This window comes from Triticum aestivum, chromosome 5A, assembly GCF_018294505.1.
Source record: "Triticum aestivum cultivar Chinese Spring chromosome 5A, IWGSC CS RefSeq v2.1, whole genome shotgun sequence".
Lineage (NCBI taxonomy): Eukaryota > Viridiplantae > Streptophyta > Magnoliopsida > Poales > Poaceae > Triticum > Triticum aestivum.
Genome location: NC_057806.1, coordinates 622,334,700 through 622,348,075, shown reverse-complemented (window position 1 = coordinate 622,348,075; position 13,376 = coordinate 622,334,700). Strand labels below are relative to the sequence as shown.

The 13,376-nt window shown below is 45.6% G+C and overlaps 2 protein-coding genes across 4 annotated transcripts; both read left to right on the top strand.

Moving 5' to 3' along the window:
• The first annotated feature begins 1,035 nt into the window (after positions 1-1,035).
• Positions 1,036-4,575, top strand: LOC123105401 (uncharacterized). Of its 3 annotated transcripts, XM_044527459.1 has the most exons (4): positions 1,047-1,209; positions 1,343-1,555; positions 2,561-2,888; positions 3,676-4,575. In XM_044527459.1, the coding sequence occupies exons 3-4, from the start codon at positions 2,571-2,573 to the stop codon at positions 4,180-4,182; spliced, it is 825 nt and encodes a 274-aa protein (XP_044383394.1). In that variant the 5' UTR covers positions 1,047-1,209; positions 1,343-1,555; positions 2,561-2,570; the 3' UTR covers positions 4,183-4,575. The 3 variants fall into 3 exon arrangements, with proteins under 3 accessions (XP_044383396.1, XP_044383394.1, XP_044383395.1); XM_044527461.1 differs by lacking the exon at positions 1,343-1,555 and having other exon boundaries at positions 1,036-1,209; XM_044527460.1 differs by lacking the exon at positions 1,047-1,209 and having other exon boundaries at positions 1,220-1,555.
• A 78-nt stretch (positions 4,576-4,653) lies between these two features.
• On the top strand, positions 4,654-5,556 carry LOC123105402 (vegetative cell wall protein gp1). Its single transcript, XM_044527462.1, has one exon. The coding sequence runs from the start codon at positions 4,669-4,671 to the stop codon at positions 5,419-5,421; it is 753 nt and encodes a 250-aa protein (XP_044383397.1). The 5' UTR covers positions 4,654-4,668; the 3' UTR covers positions 5,422-5,556.
• Positions 5,557-13,376: the final 7,820 nt, after the last annotated feature.

Genomic DNA, 13,376 nt, shown 5'->3' with positions numbered 1-13,376 from the left:
GGTCACTACTGTGAAGCGTGGGCATGAACCTTCGGGGCACAATGTACTCCATCACTGGCCCCTCTTAGAGCCTGTTCGGCAATCATCTAGCTCCGCAAAATATAGGAGTACACGGAGCGCCACTTTGGCCACTCCGCACAAATAGGCGCTAGGACGCTCCCGCTCCGACCGCTCCAGGAGCGGAGAGCTGTCGAATAGGCCCTTAAACAACGTCTTCCTTGGTCGGGTTCGGATGGTTCCCACCTTCCACTTGTCATTTCGTCGGCATTTTTGATGGATGGTGCGTAGATCTAGTTGGGATGATGATATTATGGTCGTTCTCTCAAGGTGTTCGGCTTCGGCTGTGATGTGGCCTTTTGTGCTCTTCGAGTTTAGCTAGTTGCTCGTTCGAGAAGCGAGACAAAAATATTTTAGCCTGCTTTTTTCACATAACCAGGCCAACAAATTCTGGTCTTTGCGAATTGCAAAGAGCACATCATCGACGTCGTTTCTCACAAAATCAATGATAAGATGTTTCAAATTCGTGACCCGACCCGACATGCGGGACCTTCAGCTAGACTCCCCAACTCGTGCCATTCATCGGCATTTCTCTACTCTTATAAAAGACTCAGTTGATGATGATGGCGTGTCTTTCATCCGTCATTTCTGACCATTAGATGTGCATCTAACGACTGTGAGGTAAGTTGTGGCCTTTTTGCAAGAATCCCACTTCTCTGCTCCAATTTGCAGAACCCATTAGTATCTTGAAACCAACCACATCCCTCTCTCACCTCATCAAAACAACCCGAGGAGTATATTTTGAGTGAAACACAATATATTTTTTAGTGATATATGTATATCAAAACTAGAGTGTTTTTTTTTTCAAATTTGTGAACATGTATTCTACTTTGGATCCGTTGCAACGCACAAGCACATTGCTAGTCAAGACATCAATTGGCAGCTCACATCAAACATCTCCATTAGCCAATGCTCAAAAAGTAACCTATTTTAAGGAGGCATAAAATAATCAGAAAAAAAAATGTAGAGAAGGAGGGAGGAAACAAGAGCCAAGAACACAACAGAAGGAAAGAACAACCATCAGCAAGCAGCAAGAAAGCACGCCAGTTCCAAGGGGAGGCCCGGCTGGCCCTCCCTCCGTCCATCCATCCACCTCATTCGCCCCGTAACCGCCCCAGCGATTACTGATTAATCCTCCTCCGCCCCTCCCAGGTTGGTCGCCGATCAGTCTCCAAATTTCTCTCCACTATTGCTCCTTCCAAATCTCCTCGCTTTCTATTCTTGGGGTTCGGTGGTGGTGATTTCTCCGCAGCTCGGTTTTATTTCCCTTTTTTCCTTTTACCAGAAACAAGTGCTGCCTGTCTCCTCCCTCCCTCCCTCTGCCCTCGCCCCCGCGGCTTAATCCCAATTGGGTTGGGTTGGAGGAGCAACCCAATTGGGGATTAATCTATCAGAGGAGGAGGAGGATTCGCACTCACCATACCGAGGTTGCCTTGCTTCCTCTCCTCTCCCGTTCCTGGGATTGGCCAAGCCGCATCCACCCACAGCTCTGCCGCAGGTTGGTGACGACTGGATTACTTCCCCGTTTAATTTCTGCATCTTGATGGGATTGTCCGGCGAGGATCGGATGGATCCCCTGCACTTCCTGATCCCAATCCGAGCTGCCCGCTGCCCGTTTCCAGTTCGATGTACCAATCTGTTTCTCTCCGGACTGCTCTTGTTGTTTCTGCACGCAGCCATTTCCCGGCCTTTGATGGCTTTGGATCGTCAATGCCCAATGTTTGTGTTTTTTTCCACCGGCTGCAAGTGTTCCGAGTTCTGTGGATGGATTGCTCTTGGTTTCCACCTTGTTTTGTGCTTCGTCTTTTTTAGCTGGGAATCCCGATCGAGTATTGGGGTAAAACGAGAACTGAATGAAACCAAGTCAAGTTGGTAACTGCTGAATGTTTCTTGTTGACGAAAACTGATCCTTTTTCTGTCCTGATGATGACTTGGTTTGTTGGGTTTCCTTGCGCCGGAATTTCCTTCCGTTCTTGTGTGTGTTCTCTGTTGATCGATCTCGTGTGTTCCTGGTTCTGATGCGTCCATGAATATGCCAGTGGATCTGGATTGGGAGATCGATCGGTTTAGCCTGGATTAGGTGTTTACTTCTGTTCTGTTTTTTTGTGTTAAAGGGGTCCAATTTGGTTCTGTTCCTACGTTGATGAAACTTCTGAATTTGAGCAGCTGTTCATGTTCTGAGCTCCTACAGGGAGATGGATCTGAATTGGTGTTGACTCTTTGTCCCAATTCAGTTTAACTACATGGACATGTACACATACAATCAGAATTTTTCTGTAGATCATTGGTGATCCTTTCCCATGCCGAAATTGATTGGCAGTGGACGACTAGTCAATTTTTGCTATGACATATTCAGATATTTGCATATGATCAATCACAATTATCCTGTTTTTTGGTTGGATCCATTAAGGGAGAACAAGATTATATTATATTTATGTCCTTTCTTTTCAGTGCTGCTCTGCCGGTGCATATCTTGACCTTGTTACTACCTCCCATTGTGCAGGAGTAGAATCATGAAGCTGAAAAACAGTTTTAGGGAGGCCGATCCGGTCACGGTGCAGAGGGGCTATGGTTTCAGGCCAAACCAACCAGCTGTTGTTCATCAGACAAGATGCAGATGGATCATTGGAGATGTGACCGAGGTGTTTGATCATAACACATGGAAGCTTGGCAAGATTGCAAAGATTGTGAAGAATGATTACTTTGTCATCAGGCTCGCCGACTGCATCCAGTTGAAAGAGTTCCACATTTCTAGCTTGAGGGTTCCACAACCACAAGATGCTCCCACAGCTCCTCCTTATGGCAAGCAGTTCCCTGCAGCTGATAACAAGGTAAGCAACATCCAGTTAGTTCCTGCAGCATGTAAATGTGGTACTTTTCATCTCTGAAATGAGTCGCTTATTCGACAGTTAATAGTTCATACTCTTTCATGATGTTTCTGGTCACATTATATATCCATTGTTGTTACTTAGAATTCTTTCTTGCTACTTACTACCCATGAAGCTGCTTGTTATTTCGGTACTCTAGGAATATGGTCACTGCTAGGCACCTTTAGAAGTAGAAGGGGAGGACTAGACCGGCCGTAGACATGAGTTTTTTTAGCTTGTGCTGAAATAGCCATGCCCTAAAAGACTGGAAGGAAGGGAAAAGGTTTGCAGAGTTCAGTACTTTAATCAAGTCCTGGAAAATGCTTATATCAAGTCCACATGCTTGATGGGCAATTTTGAACTAGCACGGCTGAGATGGGATCAACTCAGCTTGATTTCACTACTTTTGATGAGTAGTGGAGGTGTTCCTGCGCATTGCTTTTCTGTTTTTCTCTGCAAATGTAGCTACCAAGCAGTTGAAGCATTTGCTGCTTTTAAGGAGGAAAAATGTAGCTCAGTTGAAGTAATTCAACCTGTACCTAAGCTCTGAAGGAAGCAAACGCACACACTGACGATAGATACAATATGTTGGTCGGCACCACCATGAATGAATTGTACAAATTGCCACCAAATCTCATAATTTGTCCACTGCCAGACTTCTGTCTGTAACTGAGGCGTCACACTTTCTTCCGACTGTTCAACAGTTGTGCAATTTCTCAAACTTTTCTCACTGTTTATCCATCTTCTCCAGGTGACCCGAAGGGGCAAGCAGCTGCCTGCTGATGTGCTGAGAAGATCAGGCAAGAAGAGGAAATCGTCCGAAGTTCTTGATTTCTCTCCTCAGCCAAGCCAGAGGAGACTCTTCCAGGTGGCCAGGGAAGAGGCCGCCGCCGCGGAGTGCTCGGTGGCGAGCTGCAGCTCCGCGAACGACGACGCTGGCGGCGTCGGCGTCGGCAGCGGCCGGCACGGGGGCTGCTGCTCCGTGGGGCGCGGCGACGCCCAGTCGCGCGTGGTGGCCGCCTCCCCGCGCGCCGCGTGGTCGTCGTCGGACTCGGACGGCGCGCTGAGCGACGGCGGGCCGGCGGGCGTGGACGTGCACGAGCTGGAGCTGGAGGCGTACCGGTCGACGGTGCGCGCGCTGCACGCGTCCGGGCCGCTGACGTGGGAGCAGGAGTCGCTGCTCACCAACCTGCGCCTCTCCCTCAACATCTCCAACGAGGAGCACCTCCTCCAGCTCCGCCGCCTGCTCTCCTCCTGAGTCCGATCCTCGTCTCGCCGACGGCTTAATCATCACTCATCGAGGTGACTCCGGTCCGGTCCAGTCCAGACAGACGAACACCGCATGGCGCTGCGAAATAATGGAGGCCGATGTGCCGTGGAGCTCTCTGTTTTTTCCTTTCGGCAAGAGAAGAATTTTGTTCGTTCGTCTTGTGTAGTCGATGCAGCAGCAGCTCCAGCTCCATTGCCGACGTAGAGAGAGCTCTGCAGCGCACGTCGTCGCCTTCCTCAAGACTCCAGTCCAGTAGCGTTGGGCCATTGACTCTCCTGAATTACTACAACTAGTGCTGGCCTTGCCTTTTCTATCTATGTAAATGTAAATCCATCTACTCACTGATCTGCTCCAAGATTATTACTATTACTTTTACTTCAAGATCATTCTCCGGGGATCAATTTTTATCACTCTCTAAAAGTGATAAGCTTGGAGTCGACCGACCAGGCAGTACCGAAACTCGATCGTCCGGCCATGCGGGCACGTGTCCGCCTCGTCCCGGCACGCGGCGCGCGGGCCACGTGCCATGGCGCGCGCCGCGCGTCTCCTCGCCGAACGCGTGTCGACGTGAAGGCCGTTAAAGTGCGTCGGCACTGCCGCTTGCCTCTGCTCCGTGGTTCTCTCCTTGCGCAGTTGCGCACCCGCTTTTGCTTTTGTAGACTGTATCATCGACCTTGGCTTAGCTCCGGGCAGCAGGTGATGATGTCGGTGAGCCTCGCGAGGGCGTCGCTGCCGGCCTGGTGCACGGCGGCCGCGGCCGCGGGGAGCAGCGGCCTGCGCTCTCGCCTGCGCGGCACGGCGTGCTCCGGTCGGCGCGTGGGCGTCCGGTGCAGCTCCACCACGCCGCCGGGGTTTCCTCCGGGGCCGACGCCGCCGGGGTTCCCCGCGGTGCCGTCGCCCGAGGAGGTGCCGGCCACGGCCCAGCCGCCCGAGGAGATGCCGGGCACGGCGCGGCCGCCGCAGGAGATGCCAGGCATCGACATGCCGCCGGAGTTCAACGCGCCCCCGGGCGTGGACGTGCCGACGCCTGGCGCGCCGGTGCCGGGCACGCCTCCCAGCCCGGAGCAGCCGGGGCCGTTCGTGCCATCGCCGCCGAGGCCGGAGATCCCGGCCGTGCCGCCGAACCCCGACGTGATCCCGACGCCGCCGCCGGAGGTGGACCCACCGCGCACCCCGCCCGAGGTGGTGCCTCCGCAGCCGTCCGACGTCCCGCCTCCCTTCGTGTGAGTAAGCGCGCGCAGGGCCGCCGGCCACGACGGTGACCGAGATCCGCTGTAAAATAGCGTAGTAGTACTACTATGTGTACCTTCCAGCTGCTTCAAATAAAGAGGATCGGCCGCGGCTCCCTGTTCCGGTGTAAAATTTTGCCACCCATGATAAGCACGAATTTTGTCACCTCTGGGTTCTACTCCCTCCGTTCCTAAATATAAGTCTTTGAAAAGATTTCACTATGAACCACATACGAATATATGTAGATACATTTTAGAGTGAAGATTCATTTATTTTGCTCCGTATGTAGTCTATATTGAAATCTCTATAAAAACTTATACTTAGGAACGGAGGGGGTAGTACTGAGACTAGATGATTTTTTTTCATGACAAGTGCCACACGTGTCACATGAAGCAACATCGTCCAAACGCCTTTATAACCAACCATTTTGCCACATCAGAATTAGCGGATTTTTTAGTGACTTCAAAATGTTTTTAACTTTTAAAAATATCTGATTAAATATCCATTTTGATCATTAAATTTGTCTCAGAGAGATCATCAAAACTAGTTTGAGATCTTCCAAATTAGATTTCATATTGATATGTTTAGACTATTTTTTTATCGATGTTACACTAAAGTCAGCATAATGTTTTCACTAAAGTTGTCATGATATATGTTTCATCTATTCTTTCTTCTAGGTTTAAAGCTATTTCAACTATTTTTCATGGAAAATTTAATTAATTGACGATGGCAATTAACCATCACAAATTTAATTCATGTATCATTGCAATTTTTTAGCAATTCATCATGATAATTTTAGTTTATGTATCATGGCAATTTTAGTATTTAATCATGGCAATTATTTATTAGATAAACCATGGCAAATTTTAGTGCATGTATCCTGGCAAATTTAAATAGTTTTCACGAAAATTTTAATTTTTGGTTCATGGCAAATTTGAAACATTGATTATGCATTTTTAAAGTAATTGACCACAAATTTCTTTTTAATTATGAACCATGTCAAAATTATTTCATGGATCATGCTAAATTTTAGTACTTCTCCATGGCAAGTTTAGTTTCTTAAATTTTGTTTTTATAACATGTTAAAATTTACTTTGTACGTAGAAGAAAAAGGTATTTGAAACATATCATGGCAATTCCAGTGTAAACACAATAACAATTTATGTGCGATAGATATGGTAACTTTTGACCACCGAAAAATATCGTCGAAACATATCAATGCAAGATCTAGTCCTCGTCGCGACAAATTTAATAGTGAAAACGAATTTTCAATCAGATTTTTCATTTAAGAGACAAAAAATAAAGTTTGAAAGACCTAAAAAATTCCCATTGGCATTATCTGTTTTTGTCCCTGTTTACATGCATGTGTGAAAGAAACAAAAAAAATAAACATGTCATAATGGGTGGCCATAAGGGCGTTTGGTCCAATCTCTTCAACTCACATGTGTGGGTGAAATTGTTTCGTGCCACACATGTGGCAATTATTAGGGTCTTTTTTTGCGAGGAAAGAGACTAGAGTGAATTAGTTCATCGTGATTATCTATCTGTGTGGGTGAATTCTATCCGAAAACGCCTTCCTATTAGTAGTTTGATAGAAATTTTGTCAGACCTATCCTGCGCCGTTAATTCTGACCTAATCCCATGACGTATAGTTATATCCGATCCATCAATTAACATTCCGAATGAGGGGGTGGGGAGGGGCATGGGTGAACCCTAGCCGCCGCCTCGTCCCTCCACTACCTAGCCTTCAGCCATGGGCGCTATAGGATGAGGCTGATAGGCGAAACCCACCTCAGCTGACGACATGGCTGGGCAAGCTCTTCGTGCGATGGCACGTCACCTTAACCGGTGGACCTGCTCGCAGTGCCGAAGGCGCAAGTCGGGGCGACGGATCTGGTGCTGGTCGGCTCGTCAACACGATGTGGAGGTTGAGCGCGACTGACAGTGAAGTAGCGCGCCAGGCATTTGAGCTTTGGGGAGGCTTGATGCTTGGGGATCTGAGCCCCAACGTCCTTGCTTCATTGGTGGCAGCGGCGCACGCATGGGGTCCGCGGGTCCCGGTGAATGGTGTGTTGGTACGGTCTCGGGCTTGGGACAATGTAGTCGTCGAAGAAAGCATGGCCCGACCTTTGTCGGCTTGGCGATGGCGACGCTCGTGAGCGTCGTAACCTTCCTAAAGGTGGCGTCGAGGGCACTGTCGTGTTCCTCAAGTGTTCTAGGGGAATCCATCAATCCAGTTTCTTTCAAATCGGATGATGGCAACACTTTGTTATACGCCTCTTGAGGCCTTCATCTTGGGCAAGATTCCTGATTGCGGGGACTAGCGGATTGGAGATGGTATGGCTGCTCTTTGTTCTTTTGTTGGTGTCACCTTGGTGCGACCTGGAGGTGCCGGAGTCTTGCATTTGCGATCACAGTGGTGCGTGTGTAGGGTGAAGCGATCCTGTTGTGGACTCGGCTTTTTGATGCCCTCCGATTTCACCGGTGGAGCCGTTGTTTGATGTAGCCTCGGTCACGTGCGACTCTTCATTTGGGTGTGGACTTGGTGAATCGTTACCCTTCGTCTGGGCCAACAGCCTCGAGGCATCAGGGTACTATCTCGGCAGGCTGGAGCTCTTGCTGTACAACCGTGGTGTTTCCGTGCAGCCTCCCGTCGGCAAGGACAGTGGAGAGGATGGACATCCATTTCCTCTTTTCATCTATGGGTGTTTGTTGTATCCCTTTATTCTATTCTATCTTTCTAAAAAAAATCCGATCCATCAATTATCCGTATGATTTGATCCTTTCCTAGTAAATCTCACGGGAGGGCGAGGGCTCGCTCCTAGCGCACATTTTATTATTATTAAAAGACGTTAAGACTGGTTTATTATTTATTTAGTATGAAAAAATCGCATAACTTTAAAAAATGTAGACGGAATTTGAAAAATAGTACGTAACATTCAAAAAAATATTTAACACTTTGAGAAAATGTTCATGAGATTTAAAAGAAATGTTTATATAATGTAAAAAATGTCTATGCACACTTCCAAAAATTGCATCATATCATTCAATGTGTGTGTAATTTCAAAAAATATTCACTTATTTCAAAACTATGTATCTAACATTTCAATAAGTATTTATATAATGTAAACAAATGTTTGCGTAGAAATGTTTATATAAGTATGAAAAAATGTTCAATGAATATTCAAAAAATATGTAACATATATTAAAATACGCGTTCAAAACGTGTATTTGCAAAAAATACACTGTGTACTAAAAAAAGTGCAACATGCATAAAAATAAATTCTACAGGTTTACTAAAATTTATGATGTTTCTTAAAAATTATTAACAAAGTTGTGCGATTTTTTCATACTGTTTCATGACGTTTCTTATTAACAAAGCATGTTACATGTTTACATATATTAAAATTATTAACAAATTCATCATGTTTCTTAATAATTACTAATGATGTTTCTTAAAATTCATGCATAAAAATAAATCCTACATGTTTACTAAATTCTACATGCTTAACTGGGCCGGCCAAATTTAGTATTCTACAGAGTCCAGTTTGGGGAACCTTCTTGAAGATCTCTAACTGGTTTAGGTTCATATTTTTACCTTTCATGATGTTTCTTTTACCGGTTTTCTTTGTGTTTTTACTGTTATTTTACATTTTGAAGGAGTTCCATTTTTCGAAAAATTCGAAGTTTGTTTAGTATTTCGAAAATTGTTCCCGTGTTAAAAATTATTAACAAAGTAAAAAAATATTATGGAATTTTAAGAATATGCGATTTGTAATATGAAAACAAAATTTCAAAATGGATACCCTTATTCAATAAAAAAACGTTTCATTTTTAAAAATTATTCAGGAACTTTTAAAAACTATATGGGACCTTTGCAAAAAATGCTCCCAATCTCCAAAAATGAAGAAAAATCATTGAAAACTGAAATAAACAAAAATAATTCGCGAATGAAGCCCGTGCAGAGAAAACACCTAAATAGGCTGCCGGCCCGTCATTGTGGCCTGTGCGGCACCCCTCCAAGAAGGTCCCAGTCCCAGAGAAGCGCGGGGAGCTATATCTCACTTATAGCGAGATAGTAGCTCCCCTCGTCTGAAGCGCGATGCGACCGAGCTGGCACATCACTATAGGAATGCATTCATTTTTCTCGCTGTGTTTTCTCTGTTCAGTTTTTTTACTGTGTGGGCCGGGTTTTTTTCTGTCTTATTTTTTTTTTCCGGTTTTCACTATTTGGGCCAGGTTTTCATGTTTTCTTTTTTTCTTTTTCTTATGGTTTTTATTTATCATTTCTATATCTTCACTGGTTTGCTTTCATTTTTCATTTTCTTCTTTGTTATACCTTTCCTTTATTTTTCATCGGTTTTTTATTTTCTTTTTCTCTATATGTTGGTTTTCTTGGTTTCTTTCTTGGTTTCTTTCTTGATTTTTTGATCCCTTTTTTGTTTCCTTGCTGGTTTTCTCTATTTTGTTTCTTTTCTTTAGCTTTCTTTCTTTCTTTCAAAGGTTTTCTTCATTTTTGTGACACTTCAAAGGTTTTCTTCGTTTCTCTTTGTTTATTTCTCAGTTTTTAAATGGACATGGAACACTTTTTTTAATACATGGTCAACATTTTTGAAATACTCGGCGAACATTATTTCTAATGGGAATAAACAATTTCTGACGCAGAATATACATCAGAACATTTATGTATATGTTTAATATTTTTTACATACGGAATTAACATTTTTTACTTTTTTGATATATACTTTCATTCAATGTACATCATACATTTTTTGTATAGATTTAGGAATATTTTTTATACACACTTATCATTTTTTGATACATGATCAATGTTTTTCGTTAGTATATTTTTGTATACATTCTTCATATACATGAGAAAAAAATTCTACACATACTTAACATTTTTTGAATGCTTGATTAATAGTTTTAATACACATGTTATATTTTCTGTATACATTTTTCTTATACATGAGAAATAATTTTTCTATACAGTTTTAACATTTTTCAAATGCTTGATTAATATTTTTCAAATACTCGATTAACATTTTCTAAATGCTTGTTTACAATTTTCTTAGTACATGATCAACTTTTTGCATACATATTGTATACATTTTTCATATAGATGAGAAAAAAATCTATATAGATTTAATAATTTTCAAATATTTTATGTATTATTTGTAAGAAAAATATATTTATAATATTTGGATATATAAACAAAGTAAAAAAAAGAAAGCATAAAACGAAAAATGAGAGCAAAAACAGATAAAAACAAGGTTGTGGCATGTGGGCCCAGTTTCGCGCTCGCCTTCAGGCGAGGGTGCCCTACGTCTCGCACTAACCTGGACATAGGCGCACATGTAAAAAAAAGCTAGACATAGGCACGCCTCAGTGAAGACCAGGGGACAGATGTCATCTTGATCATGTTAAAAATTCTGTGCATACTAGTTGTAAACTCCATCTCGTGCATACCCACGTGTCCCACCTTCCCATATGATGATATCTGCTCGTCCTCTCCGTTCGTGGTTTCTCTCGGCTCGAAAACAAACGCTCGGCTCCGAACTACTACATGCGATCCCGGCTCCTGATGAGACGAAGCTAGCTGAGGTGGAGGCCCACGCAGCCAAGTCGGCTCGATGCATCCCTTTCCTTTCTCTCACCCTCTCCAAGGCCTGGTTACTTCATCCGCCGCCACAGTGCCCTGTCCCGCCACAAGCCGAGATCGTAGTGCTCTGTCCCACTGTCACAGTGCCTTGTCCCGCCGCAGTGCCGTCTCCAAGGTCGGGATCGCATGTAGTTTGGAGGCGAGCATTCGTTTGCAAGTCGAGAGAAGCCACTAACGGAGCGGAGGAGCAGATATCGTCAGATGAGGAGGTGGGACACGTGAGAGCATCTGGGAGAGAGTATGCACGAGATCGAGTTTGTAACCGGTATGTACAAAAAAAAATGGGTCTGTCTGGACACATCTAATTATTGCACATCTAAGTTACTCAACCAAACTAGAAAGAAAAGGAAAAAAGACAAAAAAAATGTTTGCATGAGTCTTACCGTAAAATCAAGTTTGGATTTAGACGTGCAATACTTAGAACGCATCTAGATATGTTGTAGCAAGGCCTAATTTTTTTCCTTTCCAATACCATACTTGCATCAAACACACGCAAACATCTCTGTTGACGTTCTTACAACCGCAACAGCAACAATTAGACAACAAGTATTGAATAAGAGAGCAAAAAAAAATGCATCATCATTTCTACAGTTGTACAAACCACAAGCAGTTCCTCTGTTTTTCCCCGAGAATCTTTGTACTGACGCTGTCAACTGCTAGCAGCCGGGGCTAGAGCATCCGTGTTTGCAGCTAGAGCCACCGGCAGCGCCCCCGCCGCGGGCGCGGGAGGGCGCGTTCCCTGCCAGCGCCGCGACCAAGACGGCCGCGGCCGCGCACGCGCCAACGGCCGCCGCGATGCCCGCCCTCCCGCGGAACGCGTCCGCCCCGCTGGCGAAGCAGCCGCGCGCGGCGAGCGCCGCGCTGAACGCCGAGAACAGGAGGGCCTGCGCGGCGGCGTCGAGGAGCGCCACGGCGATCGAGCCGCCGCCCCCGTGCACGACGAACAGATAGAGCGCCAGCGCCGAGCAGACGGCCGAGACGACGCTGCCCACCACGAAGTAGCTGCGAGCGCACGACTCGCAAGGGTAAACCACCGGTTCTAAGCGACTAGGTACAATATTTTTGCCAAAACTTACACCAGAGCGCTGTTGTAGGAGACGACGCTGCCCATCACGACGGCGGCGCCCACCGACAGCGCCAGCACCACGATGCGCAAGGCGAGGCTGCCCGCCTTCGCTCCGCTCATCTCGGCCATTGCCAGGGAATTGGCCGAGAGGATGAGAGCAAAAGCAAGATGTGAAGATGGTTGTAAAAGCAGAAGCAAGATGTGAGGATGGTTGTAAAAGCAAGACGGGAATGTATTTTGGGTGAGCAAGCAACCATTTTATTAGGGTTCTATCTTCTTTTCGAGCAAGCAAACAGCGTTACTCCATGTCAAAGATCAGTTAAAAATTAAGTCCGAGAGCCCCAAATGTGCACTCCATGGAAACCTTCAAATGACATATATGCAATCTAAGTCATACTGTAATTGTTTAGTTCTGAAAAGATCTACAGGATGTGATTGATGGCCTGTATCATGTATGTTTGTGATTATACTGGGATTAAGAGGCGAGGTCCAATGGTGAGGAATACACTCAACTGATGCCCAGTCTTCAAAGCTAAAACCCTGTTATGCAATTTCTGAGTCTTGGGGTTGCCTAGTTTAAGAATGAGCATAGAACTCATAAATGATTGTTTTATCTGAACTTGTTTAACGGCCTGGTCTTATAGTATGACTTTACTTTTTGTTGGCATTCTTGTGTGTGTGTTCTTTTTGGTTGTCTGCATCGTAACTATGCAAAGGCCAAGTACGTGCTCATTTTGTTATGTATTCTCTTTAGAGCATCTACACCTGGGCGCCTTAGACCCTCGTCAAATGCTCGGGCGGCCCGCCCGGTCATGAAATTTCAACCAAGACGGGTGCGTCAAACAGGACTCAAATGTTCGGGCTGACCGGCACCCCTCATATCCAGCCCAAATATGGGACGGATATGGGGGCGCCCGGGCGTTAGACCCAGTCCACGCTGACCCACCTGACGCCACATATATTCGTCCCCATCCGCTCGCCAGACCAAACCCTAGCCACTTCACACTCCTCTTCCTTCCACTCCCTCCACCACCCAAGCTCACCTCCGGCGATTTCTGGCCGTTTCCGGCATGACGCGAAGCGGATCTGAGTCCGACCAGTCTGGATCCGTCGACTGGGGTCTCATCTCGTGTGGGTTGGAGGAGGCAATGGCGATTCGCATTGCACTCCGCCGCTCCCGGGAGGACAACGTCCGACCGACAAACGGATCTGTCCGGCATGACT

Excerpts from the sequence above, each read along its gene's own strand:
- LOC123105402 (XM_044527462.1), top strand. The coding sequence starts at position 4,669 with ATGCGGGCACGTGTCCGCCTCGTCCCGGCACGCGGCGCGCGGGCCACG.
- LOC123105401 (XM_044527461.1), top strand. The coding sequence starts at position 2,571 with ATGAAGCTGAAAAACAGTTTTAGGGAGGCCGATCCGGTCACGGTGCAG. Across the intron at positions 2,889-3,675 it reads TCCCTGCAGCTGATAACAAG|GTGACCCGAAGGGGCAAGCA; the intron begins GTAAGCAACATC and ends CATCTTCTCCAG.